The 21,586-nt window shown below is 46.4% G+C and overlaps 1 protein-coding gene across 3 annotated transcripts in view; it reads left to right on the top strand.

Annotated features, from left to right (window-relative positions):
- The window catches only part of LOC122711934, a 197,224-nt gene that overhangs the window by 158,182 nt on the left and 17,456 nt on the right, over positions 1-21,586 (top strand). For 2 of the 3 annotated variants that reach the window (XR_006346231.1, XM_043931130.1), the window contains exon 5: positions 18,769-18,827. Coding sequence is in view for 2 of the 3 variants with exons in the window: in XM_043931130.1 (XP_043787065.1) it covers positions 18,769-18,827 (59 nt within the window). In the remaining variant the exon portion in view is untranslated. Of the gene's footprint in view, positions 1-18,768; positions 19,248-21,586 lie in introns of those variants that run through there. The other variant, XM_043931129.1, reaches the window with a different exon arrangement.

Raw genomic sequence — 21,586 nt, 5'->3', positions numbered from 1 at the left:
CCCAGTTTAAAGTATCGCGACCGAATCGAACATCCAGTTTATCGCGACCGAGTCCCACTCCGCGATCCACCCCTCGATCCACCCTTTCCAATCATCACCGATCCCTTTCGCGACGGGAACCTCGCAGCGGCGCTTCGCCAAAATACACAGCTGATGCGAAGCTTTCGCCCTCGCCCACCGCCACGGGGTGGATGCTCGTAAATCTCGCCGGGAGACACTTCATCCCGAACCCTCGCGCGATCCATTCAATTCCCGCCCTCCACCTGTACGTACGACCTGTGATTCCAGACGAGGCATTTTCCCCATCCAAGATATCCAAGAGAAACACCACTCCACCCCTTTCTTCTCTCCGCTCACCGTTCTCGAAGCGATTCGAACTAGAACAGAACGAGGCAACGAGATGAAATAAAGAAATATATTCCGTAATCCAACACCATCAGACCTATTAGGTCTGACAACTATTAGTAATTGAGAGACGAATCGAGCGAACGATAAACGAGAGAGTGATGTATCATCGAGAAAATATTTGAAACTGGAATATTTCTACTGGGTATATAATAAGAGGTTGGGAACAGGGTGAATTGTGAGAATTCAACGGCGATAATTCGACGCGAGGTGAAAAGTTGGACTCGCGCGACGATAGCAGCGCCGTTCGCGGCAGATAAGGTTAGATAAAAACGGGGACGTTAAAGCGGAACGAACAGGTACGTAACGGCCTGTCTGCCAGGAGGTGGCAGCAGCCCGTTAGGAACGGGAAGAAGGAGCGAGAGAAAGAGAGAAAGAAACAGAGAGGGGAGGAAAAAATGGAAGAATAAAGCACCCTCTAATATCCAGTGCTTCGCCGACCTCTCACACCTTTTTTTTTCTTTCTTTCTTTTTTTTCTCCCGTTTCCCTGGTATAACCCTGGCCCATATACGCGAACGGACGCTCGAATCTCGGCCTGCATACGCACAAAAGCTGTGTCGCACAAAGCGGTGTGCAGCCGGTGTGCCGTCCACGCGAGCTCTCACCACCCAATCTCTCTCGTCTCCCTCCCCGGATACGAATTCCTCCTTTTTAGACGCTCGTTATTTTAACGGAAAGCTTTTATATGAAAATGTACTCCAGTTTCGAGCAAGGTCGCCGCCCCTATCTCGGCGAGAATTTTCGATACGAGGCCGCGCGATATTCTCTCGAGTTGATTTTTTCGACCGAGTGAATGTAACGAAGTCGACGTTTTGTGTAACGGTGGCGTAACTCTATCCTCTTCGATTTCTTCTTTTTTTTTTTTTCTTTTCTTAAAAATTTATTCAATGATTTTTTTTTTCCCTTGATTGTACAACTTTCTTCGCGAACTCGAATCGTAATATTTCTTCCCTCGTTCCGATAATAACATCGAGCGTATAAGTTTCCGATAAGTAAAAAGAGTAACGAGTGGATTTCATCGAAGGAGGAGAAATCATAAACGCGGTTTATTCTCTCGAGATTTTTTCCTTTTTTTTTTTTTTTTTTTCCCCATCCTTCGAACATCGCCGAGCGTAATAATATCGAGAGAGGGATGACGTTTCGCAGATTTTGAAGCGAGGGGGAAAAAAAAATAAAAATAAAAATAAAAATAAAATAAAGATTGATGCGACTGATTTGTCTTGCGCTTGTCTGGCGCATCGTGCGGGACGAAAGTGTAGAGAACGGGGGAGGGGGAGGGGGTAAAAGCAGTGACTGGAAGGTTAAAATAATGGATGGACGTAGCGGGTAGTAGGCGCCGCGTAAAGAGCGCGTTTCCAGAGTTTTGCTTAGCCGGCATTTTTCACGCGCCCCAAGGAGAAAAAAACGGGGGGAGGGGGAGGAGAGGACAGTGACTGAGCGTTGTCACATCTAATACGACGCTGTTAGTTTGCATTACGTTAACGCGACGGTTTATAATACGTTCCCCTCCCCGCTTCCCCGCAGAAGATACGCAAGATTTTGAACGGGCATTTTGAGTGGAATGTCGAGAGAAAAAAAAATGGTGGAGGGTGGGGAAAAAGAGGGAAGGGAATAAAAATCAAGGAGCAGCAGCCTTTTTCTTTTTTTTTTTTTTCTTTTTTTTTTTTTTTTTTGCAGCGTGCAGCCTCGGACGTCTTAATAGAACTCGAAATCCCGCTTAACGTTGAAAGAAAAATAGCATACCTATACATTTAAATTGAAGTTTTCGTTTGAATTTCATGTAGGCGTTAAATTAAAACCGATGGAAACTAGCGCCGCGGCTTGCACAGCCACGGCTCCCGGCTTTTCGTTCCCCTTTACCACCGGATTCCGTTCGCGCTCGCGTTGAAAAGGTTCGTTAATAAAGACGATGAAAATTACGGGTTAGGTGGATCTTTTTAAAAGGGAAAATAACCACGGAGGGAAGATTACGTCGAATGCGGGAAAAGGGATATCGAGTTCGGGTATCAAAATTCCATCAACGATACCCCTCTTTAAATTTCTATTCGTATAATAATATTATCGCAATTTACGGAAACGACGAACGGGAAAGACGGGAACAATTAAAGTATCTCGCGTGTACCCGTTATTTCGAAATTCGATTTAATCGAATCTCGATTCGTTTTCTTTTTTTTTTTTTATTTCCGTTTCACAAATATTCCGCAGCGATTCCACAGCGACACATTCGATCCACCAACGTGGATCGACAAACAACGTTTTCGCGAATAAACGCGGGGGGGAGAACGAAACGCAAGCACGAAATCGTAACCAGGGTTTATCCGTGGTGGAACGCGATGAGAGAGTTTCTCGAACGAGAAGTCAGAATACCTCGACGACCGCAAGACATAACGCGGTGCCTCGACTCGACGTGTTCGGGGAAAGGACATTTAACATTCGGACCACGAGCCGAGAACCGTTCGAGACCGATCGCCGATTAGTTTGGCATAGTTCGAACTCTGGTGGAATGCGATCGACCATTCGTTTCCCGTGACTTTTCGAGAAACCTCGACTTTTTTAATCTCCTCCTCCTCCTCCTTTCTTCCTTCCTTCCTTCCTTTCTTCCTCGAGGATATCCAAATATCGTAAATCGAGCACGATTCTCACGAGAAAAGAGGAGGAGGAGACGAACGGTCCAGTTTGCCCCGCGGTATTTAACCAGCAAATAGTTGGTCTGCCGCGATCACCTAAAGCAGCGAAAATACGAGGCCCCAATTTTCCACGACCACCGCTCCGAAACCGCTAGCTTATTGTCTATTCCGAGTGCCGACTAAATTCACCGTGTCACCGGCAGACGGTTTACTGCCGGGGAGGAACGATCAGAGATACCCTTGGTCCTCTCAGACGCGGCGGAGGAACGCGCGTTTCCGGAGAACCGCGGAACGCGCCTCCCTGACCGAGTTAATGCGCCAACACCACCACCCCTTCGTAATCGAATAGTCGGGAGAATGTCTCGAGAGAAGAGACGCGAGACGAAGAAAAGACAGAGAGAGAGAGAGAGAGAAAGAGAGAGAGGTTCGGTGTTTTCAACCCCTATCTACGATGCAACGGTTAATTTAAAGGATGACCGATACTACGCGATAACGGAAGTGCTCTGCATCGTCTTGCGATCTCTCCATTGTGTGTACGATATATTTGCATACAAGTTCCAGCGACTTTTATGAGGACCACGTAAATACTCTCGGAGCAAAGCTACACAAAGACGGTTTCAATTAACAATTAACGAACGTTTGTCGGCGATTTAATTTAAATTCTTATAAACGGGAGTGCAGTTGGGTATCTCGCCTCGCGTATCGCGGGCAGAATCGGGTTGTAATTTTCGAAGAAGAGCCGGGGGAATTTGCAATAGCTTCCGTACGTACTCGAAACCAATTATCCCCCGGGTTCGTTGTTAAAGTAATCGACCTCCTTTGTACGAATTTCGCGATCGTTCCAACTCCATCGTTCGACGTTGAATAAATTAGAAAATAACGACGATAACGAGACGAGATTGGGCATTTCGTTGCAACGGGCGAATCGAATAAACGATTATGAAAATTTTCATCGAACCCTACGCACGACTCGTTATCGCGTCCTCCCCCTCTGTATCGAACCTCGTGTAAATATCGTTCACGCGACACGAAGCACCCCTCCAAGGAAACGCGCTTGCCCTTGTCTCAAGATCAATCTTTCGTGCTCCGCTCCCCATAAATTTCTCCCACGTCTCGGATATAAAAAATATTGCCGCAGAAAAGAAAGTTGTTTTATCGTCGCTGCGACACGGATTTGCGAAGCCATAGAAATTCCGACTTAGTTTGCGAAACGTTTCTACCGCAATCCATTCGCGCGATAAGTTTGCATTCTCTCCCAACTTTAAAAAGATCTTTTTTTTTTTCTTTCCCTTTCTCTTTTATTCCCTCTTTGCAACTCGATCGACGAGCGAAAAGTGGTGGTTTCCGTTAAGCTGATTTGACGGTACGTTACACCACGCGACGAGCGTTGAAAGCCTCGGTTTAAGCTGAAATCTCGAAACCCTCGGCCGAAAAAACCGGAAGGAAGGGGGGAGGAGAGGGAGGAGGAGAGACAAGATCGCCACGTTTAAAAAGACCGCGTTTCCTTTTACCTCCTCGAGATAGCTGAACCTCGTTAAAGAATGAATCGTTTCCCATGAAAAGTTAAATGGCTGCTGGTTCACTGCAACCTAATAATTCATCCCCAAGGATGTTACTTTTTTCGTATCTTCGTTAGGGCGTTAAGGGTGTAGCGATGGGCTAGTGTTCGACGCCCCTTTATTCCCGAACAATTTTCCAATCTTCGTAAGGTTGGACTCTCGAAAAGACGGGGAAGGGAAGAAAAAGAATCTTCGAATCTCCGCGTCAATTTTCAATTACATTAAACATGGATTTGGATTGGCGAAATCTAATAACAAGGTTGAGAAACGACGTCGAGATCGAAGGGAATTTTGAATCTGTCGCTAGGTAGGTCTTTTCAATCTTTACATCGTAGCGTAGGTCGGTTCGACGAGAGGCAAGGTTTTGCGCGGTCCAAAGGGGTGGCTTATGAATGGGCAATTAATCCACGAAAACCACCGGCGCGTCGTCCTCGGTGCTCGCGTGCTCCGTTACACCGCTAAGCCACCTAAAATCCAGCCGTCCACCCTCTCGCCGTGCCACGCTGTATTATTCAAAGAGTGCCTTTCCCCTCCCCCTTTCTATCTCTCTTTCTATCTCTCTAACTCTTTCCCCCCTCCCCCTCGCTCTCCTCCTCCTCTGATAATGATTTATTTAGCCGAGCAGCATACGCAAATAGAGGGGAGAGGGGAGAAGGAGGGGAGAGAAGCGAACATTAGCTGCAACTAAGCCGGCACCTGTGCATATTCCTTTCAAAGGGGTGCAGGATTATCTTTGCGACTCTTAATGACGTTACGCGATACCTTTACTTGGCTCGAAGCTTCGGCAACACCGACCCCCCCCCCCAGGGCCCCGCGTCCCATGCAATATTGAATTCTCTCTTTGTGTCGTTCGCGAAATTTACCGGGCATTTTCACCCACTCCCCTCCTAGCCCGGCTCACAACCGCGATACGGTTCCAATCCACACTGTATATATCTCGTCAACCGTCCAATGGGGATGAAATTAATAAAAGCGCGACGCGCATAAGCGTCCAAATAGCGAGGATCCCTTTACGCCCCAAACACCCGAACAACACGCCAACTCGTCACATATAATTAAACTATCATCTCCATATTCATGCCAGCCAAAGCAAACTTCCATACTCATCCATATACATTGCTAAACAGTTGTCGGTCACCTATTTGCATTTAGGTTACAGTCTTCATTAACCGGGCCGGTGCTCGCGCGTTAAAACGCAGAAATTTTTGTAATTCCTCTCTTTTCCTCTCCCTCTTCCTCCTTCTTTCTTCCGTTTTTCTTTTCTTTTTTGCCCGCATTCCCTTTCATCGTCGCCGCGTGTATGCGTTCGTTCGTTGGTTCGTTGTTGACTTTTAAAAAATTCTCGCGAATCACGCCAACCGACCCCCCCCCCTCCCTTCCGATCTATATCGACGTTCCACCAACCCATTTCGCCCTGCAAAGAAACGCCACCCACCCATTCACCACCGTTACACCGTATTACCGCCAGCATTGTATACCGCAGGCAGGGAAGAGAAACGAGGGAAGAGGAGGAAAGGAGGGATGGAGGAGAGGGGAGAAAGCAAATCGAAACGTCAACGGTGAATGGCGTTTCGGTAACCCACTCGATGCAGCCCCTAACCGGATCCACTTAGCCGATCCTAGACGCCTCGCCTAGAGAAAATTCTCGGGCGACGCGTGTCGCCGACACTCTCGCCGGAATCGGGTTCCGCGAGAATGGCAGCAGCCGTTATGGAAAATGGGGCGAGAAGGGCGTGAGAAACGCCGGCAACCAATACGATAACGCGTTTTGACACGTAAAACTCTGGCAAATCGGTATCCGTGCGTTTCCACGTCACCGACGGGGACGAAAATATACGGCGGGACGACGAACGGGAGAGGGGGGAGGGAGGGAGGGAAGAGGACGCGTTACGCCCCACGTCTGAACGTGTCTCCTCGCCAAGACAAAATAAGGCTTTCGTTCCTCTTCTCGTTCCTCCTCCTTTACGGACTACGACTCTAACGATCTAGTCGTTCCATTGTCCAAAATCTCTCTCTTATCGCGTACGATAAAATGTATCCCTGCCCTCCGATATCGCAACCTTTTTCCCCGCAATGTTTGTAATTGTTGTTCGTTAAAAAAAGGAAAAAGAAAAATGTCGATATTTATTTTCCATTCCATGATCTTCCAAAGTGGTTTTCCAAAGGAAAGGAGAAAAGAATCGGAAGGTCGAAACGGAGGCGATGGAGGGGGAATATTCGAGGAGAATTTTTTCCCCACCACGCGGCGCAGATGGGGGGAGGACGGGTGGGGGGAAATTTTATTGCGTCGTGGAAAAACGTCGGCCGGCATTACAGCCCGTATCGATCTCTCCGCGAGACAGAAAAATAAATAACATAACCAGGGGCAGGGCGAAATTAAAATCCTGAGCGGAGAGGAGCCGCGGCCGCGTCGATGATTTCGGTCCGGCCGAAATCAGCGAATTTACGAGCGAGAAACGCGCGACCCTCGACCAATATATACGGATCTATCGATTCTCAAAGCCACAAAGCCAAGGTGTCTTCGTCTCTCGCTACGATCCTGGTCTCTCCCCTTTTGCGCGAGAGGAGAAAATAAAACTTGGACTCCCCCTCCCCTCTCTCTCTCTCTCTCTCTCTCTCTTTCTCTCTCTCTCTCTTCTTCGGTCGCGCGGAAGCTCGGATCAAGCTTTTTTTCTCGCGGCGCGGTAGCACGGCAGACAAGACGGTACCGTGGCCACGGCTAGCCAAAACATTCAGAGACTTGATCACGAGCCAAAAATCTCATCGCACCGCCAAAAAGATACACCTGGCCCAATGGCGGGGCGTCGAGGAAAAGGAGGGAAACGATTCTATTTTTCTCGAGTCTTCGACTTCCTCCTCCCTCCCTCCCTCCCCCTTTCTGCTTTCGTCGCGACCCCTCCTGTCTGACGCGTCGTGGTCGTCGTCGTCGTCGTCGTCGACACCTCACCTATTCTCGAGTCTCGGTGAATTTTCGCCCCGCGATTCAATCCCCATAATGAACGTTGGCCCCTGGCTTTTCAACACCAGACGACGACAGTAATTATCGGAATGTTTTCCCCTCGGAAAAACCGTTCGTATCCCTTTAAAAGAAAAGAGAAAGAGAGAGAAAAAAAAGGAATCGATCGCGAGCTCCATTATTCGTCGGGCAATATTTACGAAACCTGTTTTCACCCGTTTTTGCTCGGACTTTATCGATATCGGTGATGATATTATTATTATTATTATTATTATCATTATTATTATTATTATCGCGATCGCGACGTTCCGTAACGACGACAACGGTTGGTACGCGTTTCGCTTGGATTTTAATAAATTCAAAGCAGCCGCTGCGTTAACGCACGCTCGAACCCTTTGTACCGCGTTATTTTCCTCGCGATACTGTTCAATATTCCATTATCATAAATGCGCCACTGGCGCAACGGCAACGATCGGTACGCACCGTTGCCGTCGATGATCTCCGCGCGATGTCTCCATTTTCTTCTCCGCGATCATGTTTCGTTACACCCATCTTTTCGTCGCCCAACGAAAAAAATGTGGATGGAAAAATTATTCGAGCGAAAAATATATATTCCTTTTTCGCTCGAAGATGTCTAAGAAAAAAAAAAAAAAAAAGGAAAAAAAATGATTGGTTGTTACCGATTCGTTTAAAAAAGTCTAATTGGTTCGTTAGAAGCTTGGGGGAAAAAAAAAAAAAAAAAAAGAAATGAGAAGAAAAAAAAGCTCCCGCTTCTCGTCGCCTTTTTATTTTTCCATCTTCCTGATTTGATTTCAACGTGTTGCAATTTAATTAAGAATTACGAGAGATGGGGGAGGGGGAAAGAACTTTTGTATAACGTAGATACACGCGCGTATCGTTTTACACGGGAGCGTAAATTGTATTCTTTCCAACGGGGGGGGCGGCGCGAAAGTCCGCGAAAAAAAAGAAAAGAAAAATGGAAAAAAAAAAGAAAAAATACCGAGTCTTCTCCCGCGTTCCTCTTTTCTCAACGGATGGAAATTATCGGCTGATACTGACCGAACCGTTACTAATCCATCGGATTATCGTCCAACGATCGTTTTCTTCGCGCTTGATTTATACAGGCACGCTCGACGTTAAACGTAGATTTACACCTCGCGCTTTAAAATCGGCGCTTTCTCCACCGACTTGCTTGTCCGACTTGGGCTAAATTATTATATCGATGCCGAATTATCGTGACCTCTCTCTCCAGCCATTTTCCAGCACCGATGAAAGATAATCGAGAGGAAAAGGAATAAAAAAAAAAAACCTGAATCAGAAAAATCCGCACGAAACATCGAAACGCGATGGTCTTTTTTTTTTTCTTTTNTTTTTTTTTTTTTTTTTTTTCTTTGAATGGTTGAAAATATAAGAGGACGATAAAGAGAAGTCGATACGCGGCACCCGATCGAGCGTAGAAACAGATTTTTTCCTTTCGACGAACGACTGGGAAAACGGAAGCGACGAGCAATCGGCGAGAGAAGGGAATAAATTTTTCCGGAAGACAGTGAGAGTGAACGGAGAGGGGGATGAAAGCGGAAAAAGAGACAGGTCGGTGGCCTGGACCTCGGCCGATCGAAATGGAAAGAGAATCTTTCTCTCTTTCGAGATGCAAAATTTATCGTCGAAATTACGTCTGTCCGGCGGTGATAGTTGGAATCGAAACAAATCTGTTCGCGCTGTAATAAAAGCGGGTGAACGAGGATGATCTAAAACGTTATATCGCGCGATCGATCCTCCCCTGCCAATCGGATTTCGGCGTTTCACGTTATCCTTTTCGATCGTTTCCAAACGTCGAGATAAAAATCTCGATAAAGTCAGGCGCCGGACGCGAGTGTTTTCGTAGATTCCAGCGTAGATCGTCACACGCGAATATCATTTCTTTTTTCTTCCCCCTTTTTTCTTTTTCAATTCAATTTTGAACGGAGTCGAAGATCGTAAATCGAGAAGGAATCGCGTCGCAGCCTCTAAAAAATAACCGTTCGTTTCCAGAAAAAAAAGAAAAAAAGGATAGATTCGAGAGTACCATCGAGAGAGATCGCGACCACGAGCGCGATATTTATTTATCTCGACCGTCAACCGGATGAGAATTTATTAACGTACGGGAGGGAGGGAAGGAGGGGGGGATATAATAATCTCGTCGCAAAAATTAAAAAACAATTCCGTCGTAAATTTCCGCGCGATCATCGCGCAATTAAATCCGCCTTAAGCGCGAATTAACTAAGGGAAGCCGAGGATTTATTTATTTCTCATCGCGTATTCTCAGGCAGAGATGTGCAAATTTCCAACGATCGGAGCTAAGAATAGAAAAGTTCACTTCGATAAGTTATTTGAATAATATATTATTCAAAGCGAATTCGAATAACCGTAGTTAACATCGAACGGGCGAGATTAAACGAGAGGAGCGGATCGATTATAGCTGCGATTAAAGCTACGAATAAACGTTCCTTTAAATAAAGTTATATTATTACTTGAAATTTTCATCGTTTCGAACCGACTTCCGTGTTTCCAAGAGGAAAAAAATTCGACTTTAAAGGATTCGAAACGGAGGAAAAGACAGGGGGAGGGGGAGTGGCAAAACGATGAGAAAACGTGTCGCGAAAACAAAGGACAAAACGTGAGGGCGAGCCCCGAGTATCGGGGAAGACGATATTGCTACAAACTTAATTAATTAAGGCGCATCGGTCCGGATCGTTGTTGGTCCGCGTTTTATACGCGAAACGTTGACTAATGGCTCCTCTGATTAATACGTACTGCAGATGTTGCGTACCGAAACCTAAGCATTAAGAGATACGCCCGATTCAACGATTGAATTATCACGGACAAACTGGCGAAGTATTAAATCGGCATCCGGATTGGCTTTGAATAACAAGTCCCCCTCCCCGCGCTCACCATTATGAATTATGCATACACGTTGCAAATCTAAAATAGATTGAAAAGAGATTCCCCCTCTTCCTCCAATCGATATCGAAACTTCGCCATCGAAGAAAACAATCGAGGGATCAGCTTTTAAATGGTAATATCCGGGGACGAGAGAACCAAAGACTTTGAAAAGTATATATCTCCCTTCCCCATATATATATATATCGCGTGCCTCGAGCTTTCTATATATCGTATACGTATATTTCTGCTCTGATAATTTATTTCTTTATTCATCTTACTCGTGCGTGGATCGTGCCAATCTGCAATTTGACCAGAAGACCCACGTAAAACGTAACTTTTATAAACGTCGAATAGATTGTCGAATTTATCGATCGATTTATTCTCCTCCTCTCCGTTTCCGTTGATATTATTTCCGTTTATTATTATTCCAACCGCAACTACAACCGTTACGTTCCCTCGTCATCGTCGAACGTGCTTGTAAATTATGTTAAAAGCGAACGCCCCCATCCATACGAGATACGTGTAATTAGCGAAAGCGTCTAGTTTACGAGGAGAAAGGTAAACAGAGGCGTCCACGATTTTATCAATATCTCGTGAAAGGGTGAAGATATATAACTCGCAGGGGTGGAAATGTTGACCCAGCGATCGGTCGGCGCGATTCTCTCCGGGGGCGAAATGTGTGAGGAAGGTTATGTAGGGGAGCGAGGTTGGAAAAGTTAGTTTCGGTGACATATGTGGCCAACACATGTAGAGGCGGAAGTTGAGCCGAGGAGAAGGAGAGGGAGGGGATAGGAGAGGGTCGCGGGCTGCGGGCTGCGTGACATTTCCACCCCGTGGAACTACCTCGAACCGTCGTTTAAGGAAATAGAGCTGTCCAAAGCAAAGCGCGGCGCGCCCCTTGCGCGGCCAACTGGCTTCTCAAAATGAACGCCAATGAACGGTCGAACCGCGGCCGAAAAATATAAATCGCGCCCTCCTCTCCCCTTGCCTCACTCCTCCGTCCATTAAAAACCAAAATAACAATTCCTCCAATTTAGAATCCCTCCCCTCCCTGCACATTATTTCACGATTACTCTCGCATTTGATCATTTAAATTTAAATTCGAATATTTTGATTTGAATTTTAATATTTTAATTTGAATTTCAAATTGGTTTTATATTATGATAGAAGAGACGGATAATGGAAGAGAGTTCATTCGTTCCATTAAACGCGCGAACCTAAAATTAACGTTAACAATCGCGAAAAGTAAGGATAATATATATATATATATATTTTTGAAAGTGAACGCGCAACGTTTGTGGAAATAATCGGTTTGTAATACGAAAAGACGAAATGTAATTCGTGTTACTAAATTAACCGGAATCGGTATTCAACCCCCCTGCGGCGCATCCGATGCAAGTCGACCACTGATCGGGAAAATGAATAATAATGAGAGGAAGGGGTGGGGAGAGGGAGGATGAGGGGAAGTTCGACGCGATGTCGTCCACGGCGGGGGAGGGGAGAGAGGGGTAATAAACGGAAACTTAATCAAACGACCCGACGCAGCCAGCTCCAATCCGATTCAAGTGCTTTCCTATGTATCCGCGCGCCGATTTTTCAACGCTGGATTACCGCCGGATTTCGACCATTCACGACCGCCCATTCGAAGTAATTAATCGGTTCCCTGATCCTCCCTCCTCCTCCTCCTCCTCCTCCTCTTCCTCCCCCGCCCCTCGAATATAAATATTACGAAATCGCGAACGATGCCGTCGACCGACCGTGACCGCAAATCAGTGACGGAGCAGCGAGCAGGCCGTGAAATAGCGTGTAACGGGGATGCGCGTTCGCTGACTCGCGTCATCGAATACCCCGATTAAATAATTATTAATAATTACGGGCGTTCGAACGGAACGAACAACGAACGAACGAACGAACGAACAGGCATCGACGTCGATTTAATTCACCGCCGCTCCCAACCCCCAACCGATGTCAAGCTGTTTTATTCGTAGTCCGTATTGCTCCCCTCGCTTCCATCGCGAGGCCATCGAAACGATGCGAGCGAGGAGAGGAAACTTGGTTGGTTGCGTGCGAAACTCGCGCGTCGCGATTAAATTAATTTCGGCGGAACCGAAAACCGGGGATATAGATCCGGGACTAATTACGTTACCTCGCGCCGATTCTTAAAGGTTTACTTACCCGGGGACCGGCTCGTAGAGAAATTCGACCGTTTCGCTTAATTAAACGCTTCCCTAATTAATTAGAGGAGGATCGAGAGCTCCTCCGTTTCGGAGGTTCGGCAGACACCGAGGCGGGGAGGAGAGGGGAGGAACGGATCGTAAGTCGACGATCGTAAAATTTTCGCCTCCCGCCTTTACACACGCTTAGGAGGAACCTTATTCCTTTGCCGAATTGCTTTTATTCGCGAGCACATTCGCAATTTTTCCTTCCCCCGTTCGTTTTATTGAATGTACACCGGCCAAGTTGAACGAAACTTTCTCGACTATATATATATATATACTTTCCAAGTGGTGGAAAAGTGCACCCTCTCGACGCAGAGCCACTCCTGGCCGAAGTTGAAAAATTACAGTTACAGCTGTTTCGCTCCTTCGACGAGCGTAATCGATCCGGTTTTCCTCCTTTCGAAATCCTTTCCAAAATTGTCCTCAAAATAGGGAACGAGAATTATCTTCTCGAATTTGTGAAAATCTTCAAATTCGTCCAATCGCTTATCCCGAGTTCCAACAAATTTGAGGTTCGGCCTCGCCAAGATATGAGTAAGACTCATGAGGTTACCCATGCAACCTCGATCGCAGAGATCACTACGGTATTCGAGCATTTTCCCGCTGTTAACGGGACGCAACGGATGGGAAATGATCGAGGGTTGAACGAACGAACGCTCTAGCCACCGTCCCAATTTCCCAGACAGTAACCTGTCCCGCCAGCTGGCACCCTTCGGGACATCAGGCTTTTCCCTCCTGACCCACCAGTCATCCCTTGCTTTCTCTCTCTCTCTCTCTCTCTCTCTCTCTCTCTCTCTCTCTCTTTCTCTCTCCCTCCTCTCCAACCCTCTCAACCCATTCCATCCACTTATCCTTCCCATATACCACGTCCGAAGGTTATGGTTCGGCATAAATCTACTTATAACGGCCGGCAACTATTCGTCCAACCATGGTAGACCATTTCACGTGACCTCCTCACGTGATATATAAATCACGTGCTTCTTTCGGGGCTGCTACTTGCAAGAGTCGCTAACTTCCTATCTCGAAACGTATCTCTCTTGCTCCTCGTTTTCTTTCCACCATGGGCTCTTTCGATACGGCCCAGATCTCGAAACGTATCTCTTGCTCCTCGTTTTCTTTCCACCATGGACGCTTTTTCGTCGAATCGATGCGATTTCGTCCAGACACGATTGTATATAATCGTGTCGATAAAACGACGAGAGGATTAACGATTAACGGTTTTCGTTCACGCGATTGCGGTCCAAGGATCGAGATATTACGAATGCGCCCCGTGCAGGAGACCCCGATCCTTTTGACCGCAAATTTCGTGGAGGCAGCTGTCGAGCAGGCAAGTTTGCGCTAATTACTTGGGCCACGATTAACCCCGTAATGGCCATATATCATGAGAGAGAGAGAGAAGGGTCGCGCGTTGAAAGACACCGGATTAAAGGGGTAACGAATCGATCCACCCGTCTACTTCGAATCGTCGATTTATCAAATGGAGAAACGATTTCGCTCCTTCGATCCAATCTTCTTCGAGCAATATTACCTCTCGAGACGGAATTCCTTTTGAAACTGAGATCGTGAAATCATCGTACGTACGTTTGTATACAATCTAATCGTCTAGGATAAATAACTACTTAACTTACGTATCGCGATACAATATTTATATACAAGTCGTATGTTATATTTATATACAAGTCGTAACCGGACGCCTCGACCGTTTTCGGTTGAACAGCGGTGTGTGCGGCCCACGAGGAAGGGAGAGGGGAAGAGTAAGGTTGAGAAACGTAACGTTCGCACCCGAGGAATCGGTGTGGCAGGCGTGCATAGGATGCACACGTTGCACACTCGGCCGAGCAGTATGGAGAGTATAACCCAGTTTCGCTCGCGGGAAGCTATCCACTATCCCAGGGTGGTTAGGTTGGCGAGGGGCAACGAGAACGCAAGAGAAGAGGAAAGGCTCGCCGGCTAAGCCCCCGCGTGGCTGCTAGTAGAGACTGTTTCGAAATAAAGTACGCTACGTTATTGCCGGAGTCGTTCTCTATACGCGTTCAGAGACACGAATAGCGGGGATAGGAACGCGCATGCGTTCCTACGTACACACACGCTCGAATAATTTGAAAGAGGAACGGACAGGCACACAGGGCCGAGAAACACAGGCGGTGCGGAGCAGGGAGGGGAAAAGAAGAGGACGGAAGGTGATAAAAAAGGTGATGGAAGGAGGAGGAGGAGGATGCGCGGGAGAGAGGCGAGGCGCGCGAGAGGGAAGAAAAGAACGCGGTAAGCGTGCAAAGAAAGAGGGAGGGGGGGGGGGTTGGAACGCGAGTAGGAAAGAGGGAGAGTGGTATCCCCGCCCATTTAAAGTGTTATCTTTGAAATTGCGTACCGCGGCAGCGTTATTAAATTAAGTAAACCGCAAAAAAGTTTCTTTCGACCGTACCCCGACCGTATACACAGCTTCCGGTGTAGTTACGGGCCGAGGCTCGCTCGCGGCATATATGGGAATTAATACCGGAGAAAAACCACCACTACCACCACCGCCGCCACCCTCTTTCATCCCTTTCCCTATTTCGGACCGCCACACACAGCCAACCGAGATCGAGTTTTCTAAAACCTGGCTGTTTCGCATCCCTGGCCCGCCCGTATAAAAAGGTACTTTTAATTTTTGCGATCGTAATATAGTATACGTACACCCCCTCACCCATTCCGGCCGGGTATCGGCTGACCCGTGGCTAGGACGTGTTGCCCCTTTCCGTGTTGGTTTACGGTTTATCGTCAACAGTAAAACGATTCGAGAAATCGTTAATTTCTAAATAACTCGGTGGATTAAGAAATCCGGTTTTGACGAATAGGATAATAAAATCTCGAGGCTCGTTAATAAGAGGCAGAATAATTTCACGATTTCTTCGACGCGTTCCTGATTCGCTAATTATCCGGATTATTATGGGGAGGGGAGGAAAAAAATTTCCCGATGAATTTTATTTTTATTTTCCACGTCTCGTGCTCAAAAACAAAAGTTCCATCCCCTTTTGGCAGGCAGAGGTGAGAAGAAACGAAAGGAAGAGCGAGAAACTTTACGAACAATTTTTCCCCTAATAAAGGATTCACTCTTAAAGCGATCGACTCTCGCAAAGTATCCGCTTTGACGTTCGCCTCTCTAATTTCTTATTCCTCTCCAAAGTTTGACAGTTTTGGTAGGTAGAGGTGGGAAAGGGTTTCGTTGTCCACCATCGTGGAAAAAAGGGGAATTAAGGAGAGTCTGACACCGTCTATCGTTACCAGAGACGCGAGAACAATAAACGAGAAGAGAAATTCTCCTAAAAAAAGGGGAAATTCTCCTATCTTTCCCTAAAAGAATCGATTCAGGATCATCGTTACGGATTATAATCCAATTTTTGTTTCTGTTTTTGTAAAAAAAAAAAAAAAAAAAAAAAAAAGAAAGAAAAGAAAAGAAAAGAAAAAAGATTATATAGTCTCTAATTAAGAAATTTAGAAATAGAAATTACGAGAAGAAAATATAGATACATGGATACGTGACTTCGAAGTCACACGACGACGTTGTAGAAGCTTAATTTGCAAGATTGCGTTTTACGGTATTTCATAGTTACCTACTCATGGCCGCTATTACTTCCACGATTATTCTTCTTTAAATCGCAACTACCTAGGATAATCGATAAATGGTAATTACCAAAGATCAAACGACAAGCATAGGCGAACAATCGGTTCCCCGTAAGAGCAACTTTTACGACGTCCACGTAACGAGGAACTTTAATTTACCATTACGTTTTTTACGACGCGGCGTAGAGAAGCGCGTATAAATATTGCAGCACGCACTTGTAACGTACTCGTCGCGGAAGTGTTATCGAGCCTGGGATACACCGCGCTATCGCGAGTTTTACGCTCAACCGAGAAATCGCGTCCCCATAAAATCCGTCATTCAGAAAAATCAGATTTTAACGACCGCTGTCGGTCGTACGTCGCGCTTAACGTTTTTCGTTTCCACCTGTATCCCCGCCGTCGTCCGATATCCGTCGTCACCGACGCTCGAAAATTATTAATTAACGCGCGCGCGCGCGCCCCACCCCCCCCGTCCTCCGAATTATTCCGTTTATTTTAACCCGTTTCGAAGCCTGGCGTTTCGAATCGGACACACCCTCGTTATTTTAACGAAACTTGTACGCGTTAATCTCGATGGAAAATTATTCGGATTGCGTATACACAGAAAGCTCGCGTCGAGAAAAGGAGTCGAGGAGAGAGAGAGAGAGAGAGAGAGGAAAAGAGAGGAGGACTCCCCTCCCCTCCCCTCCCAAAATCGTCAACGAATACAGCGGAGAACAGAGGCCTTTCCCTCCCTTCCTCCCTCCCTCCGTTTCTACGGGGTAAAATTTCCAACAAGAGAGGCGGAGGATGGGAGGGGGGGGGGGATCCATTGTGCGCTTTTCCGCCCCGGCAAAGTCACCGCGACGAGTTTATTCGCAAACGTTGTACTCCTCGTTGTAAAAGAGAGCTACCACTCGCTCCGGTAAACACGCATGATTACGATAAATCTCAATGGAAAGCCAATTACGTGTTCGAAGTTACCTCGGCGAGCGTTAATGGGTTCAAGTGAATGGTACAGTAAATTGCACTATCTCCGGTGCTGTTTCTGGTTTGTCCAACGGTAAATCTGCCGCCAAGTATATTTAGTGCGTGGTCCTCGTAAATTCGCGAGGGTGCCGCTCGAACGAAGACGGAATAAAAAAAAAAAAAAAGGGAGGAGAGGGAGGAGAGGGGAGGGAGAGGAGGAGGAAGAGGGGAAGGACAGGGAGTCGGAAAAGGGAAAAGGAGGGAGGGGAGACGGAAGGAATGCCGTTTCACCGCGAGATTGTCACGGATAGCCGTCGTTAAAATCGCGAGAATCGTTCGGCAAAGTTTATTACAAAATCTCGGTGCACGGATCGTTCCTCGGCCGAATATGCAAACAAGTCGTTCTGTTTCGCCAATATTTATCGCGTTTACGGGCCGTAGCATGTGTCCCCTGTCAGTTTTTTAATACACCTTTAAACGCGTATCCGACGCGCGACAAATTTTCACGGTAGACATACATACCGCTGTGAGAAACTTCCATTTCTTTTTTTCTCTCTCTCTCTCTCTCTCTCTACTCCCGTTTTTCTTTATTTCTCTCTGTCTCTCTCTCTCTCTTTCTCTCCCTCTCTCTTTCTCTCCCTCTCTTTTTCCGTTCGAGTCGAAATCGAACGATTCGATGGTGGAAGGAAAATCTAGATTTTTATCTATGCACGCGAAACAGAAATAGGATTTGGACGTAGGAAATTTGTCGGGGACGAAAATATGCTTGATCGCACGGGCGGGTCGCGGGAAGTGCACGCGGGCTAGAGATGCTTCCCCTTTGATTTCCCCCAGGATCGTATCAATGGGACAATCTACGATTCTTGGACCCGACCGTTCTCTCGCCATGTACCATTTCCCCTTCAAATTCCATTGTAGGATAGAATTTTTTCCCCCCCCCCCCTCGTTCCAAACAGAATATTCCTGGAAACGTGGCTGTAATCGGGAGATGTTCGACTCGGATGGGAAAAATCTTTGTATTCCTTTAAATGAAAATTCCGCGTTTCGAGGGAAGGTATGCAATTACGAAGAAACACGCGTAAAATCGTTTAGCAGCCGGGCGGACATTTCTGATTCTACGGTGATGACCCTCCGCTTCTGGCTTGCGAACACGCGAGTGCCGCAAACGACACGTCTACCAAGCGTTCGTACGTCTCGCCGCGGTTAGTTAACCGTGCTATAAATACGACCACGTCGGCATAACATTATTTTTCCAAAGAAACGTCTTGGACGCACGCATCGAGCTGTCTCTGCCTCGAATCTCCCCTCCCCTCGTCTGCTGGCTCGCGCCACCAAAATTTGCCGAATAAATAGCGGGAATTTTTTCCGCGCCGAATTTTCCCTCCCTTCTCTTCTCTTCCTCCTCCCCTCCCCTCCCCTATTCCTGAAATCATCGAATCATGGAAACAAGACAACGAAAGAAAACAAAAATTGATTTTGACAACGCTAATTTTTTTTTTTTTTTTTTTACTCTTCTTTTTCCTAATTACAGATGCGCGGAAGGCTTCACGGGTCTGCGGTGCGAGACGAAGGACGTCATCAGCACCGGAAGTGTGTACAACCGGCGTAGGGCGCCGTTTTCCTGCAAGCTGGGACTATCGACCTCGTACTACTGCTAGCGATAATCGCGCGGGGCCCTTCCATTCTGAGTAGACCCTTTTCTAAAAAAACTCGAACTCGGTTCACTCGGGCTTAGAATTAGAACCGGTCGAAAAGACGAGAGCCCACGAGAAGAATGCCGTGAGAGGGCCAACGCGCGACCAAATAACGAAACGAGGAGGCGATTATTATTATATTAATTATAAACGCGATCGATCTCGGGATACACGCACATACACACACGCATACGCACACATACACACACACACGCACGCAACTGCGAGATCCAACAACTGCGAAACGAATTACGCAGCGAAATTCACGACGAGAACATTGAGCAGGGGAAAACGAGAAAGAAAATGAGAAAAAAAACAAAAAAAANAAAAAAAAAAAAAAAAAAAAAAAAAAGAAAGAAAAGGAGAGAGCGAATCTATGCGCTGATATACATATATATATTTATATATATATTTTTTTTTTTTCGGTGAACCGTTGTTGTCGGGCATTAGAACGAGTCCTCTTGTATTGTAGGAAACAGGTTGCAAAAAAAAAAGAAAAATCAATTTTTTTTTTTTTTTTTTTTTTTTTTTCTTTTGGTAACCGGGCATTCGTACCTTCTTCTTTCTCTTCTTCCGTTTCTACATTCATACCTCGACGAGTTTCTTCTCAAACACGATTTTTTTTGCTCTATTTCCTCCCTCGATTCTTCCTCTTCTACTTTTATCGTCGTCACTGCTGTTATTTCTCCAGAAAATAGAAAAAAAGAAAAGAAAAGAAAAGAAAAGAAAAGAAAAGAAAGGAAGAAATGTCGCGTTACGACACGTGCCTTGTGTCTCTATAGAAATTTTATCCGCGAGAGAGAAAGAGAGAGATAGAAAAAGAGAGAAAGAGAGGAGGAGGATGAGAAGATGAAAAGGAGAGAGCATATGGTATCGTGTGTTTGTATGCATGTGTTTCCGTGTATCGAAACGCGCGTGTGAAAGGAAAACGGAGAGATAGAGGTGAACGCACGAGAGTGTGCAAGGGAAAGAGTTATGGCGGATTCTTGCCTGTCCCGAACCCCTTCAGTTTCATATCGGGAAGGCAGAAGAAGCGTTCGAGTGACGCTCGTGATTCAGAAGTGGTGCTTGACCTCGAAAGATCGCGAACCACCGATGGAGAACGGGAGAGAGAGAGAGAGAGAGAGAAAGAATGAGAGTGATAGAGAGAGAGAGAGAGAGAGAGAGAGAGAGAGGCAGAGACAGAAAGAAAAAAGAGAGAAGAGAAAAGAAAACCGGAGAAGAAGCAGTGAGAAGAGCATTCGAAGGTCGCACTTTTCGGAGTCTCTCTACGGGAGAACAATACCAAAGAGCCCAGGGTCTCGATAAAGGACGTCGCGTGAAGGGTTGAAACACTCGGGAATCTTCTAGATCGATACGTCTATGTATATGTATGCAAAAAAAAAAAAAAAAGATAAAAAGGAGAGAAAAGAAGGAAACGCGGGGTTAAACGTCGCGAGAAGAAGTACATTTGGAAACAACGCAATCTCGAAACGCGTCTGAATATTTCCTACAACCTTCGTGTCCCATACCGTGGAAACGAAGCTCGAAAGCGAAAAGTGTAATATTCGGAATTTTTCTCTCAAAGGATTCGAAAACGATGGACGCGATTCGAGATTTCTTGATCGATCGATCGATCGATCGATCGAATCCGACACTTCGATGCATCGCACGCTTAACGCCCGAACATCGTTACCCGTCCTCGGTGAATTTTCTTCCTTTCGGCGACGATGGAAGGGAAAAACACACGTCATCGTCGTCGTCGTCGTCGTTGTTATTCGGATGGAGGGCCGAAATCTTTTGTCAGACGTTGTTGGAAAATACGGGGCACGCAAAGTTGCGAGCGAAAACAGGTCTAACGACGCCAGAAACGAGAAGCTCGCAGCGGGCGATATATATTAGCGTCGAACGTCTCGGTCGAAAATTTCCTCGTATTTTTACGCGTCTACCGGGACAATTCGAGAACGATCGATCGTGTCGCGCGACCGGAATAAATATCGTAATTCACTCGCCGGCGGAGGAATTATCATCGACCCCGTGAGGTGACCGGTCGTCGTCATCGTCGTCGTCGACGTCGTCGTCTCGATTCTCTCCCACCGTCGACACTGTTCCTCTATTACTTGGTCGAGGCAGCTGCGTTTCTCCCCCTCCCCCACTCCCTCACCCCTACCCCGGAATTTTCCATCAACGATTGATAAGGGCCGTAACCTCCTTACGTATGTAAAAATATCACCGAGGGGGAAACGAGGGGTATATATTGGCTCGAGGAGAGCCAATCGGTGGAGAAAAGCGAGGGGGAAAAAGAGACCACTAGGCAAAAAAAAACGATTTTATGTAAAATATGATAATGTAATACGCGTTAGACTAGTTAAAGCAGAGACTTAAGATAGTTAATGAAAATAGAGAGCACAAGAGAAAAATGAGGGTAGAGAGGAGGAGAGAAAGGGAGGGAGTGAAAGGAAGAGAGAGAGAGAGAGAGAGAGAGAGAGAGAGAGAGAGAGAGAGAGAGTGAGACAGAACGAATAAAAATATCGCAACGATTAGGAAATGGGCACGTTGGGTCGAGAACTTTCCGAACGAGACGATTGGATGCATTTAATTATTCGAGGCATACCTCGAGATTCGAAATATCGATATCGAATTTTCATTAAGATGTTATTCTTTTTTTTTTTTTTT

The sequence above is a fragment of the Apis laboriosa genome, unplaced genomic scaffold, assembly GCF_014066325.1.
Source record: "Apis laboriosa isolate Shangri-la unplaced genomic scaffold, ASM1406632v1 scaffold18_cov149, whole genome shotgun sequence".
Lineage (NCBI taxonomy): Eukaryota > Metazoa > Arthropoda > Insecta > Hymenoptera > Apidae > Apis > Apis laboriosa.
This window is presented reverse-complemented; position numbering and strand designations above follow the sequence as displayed.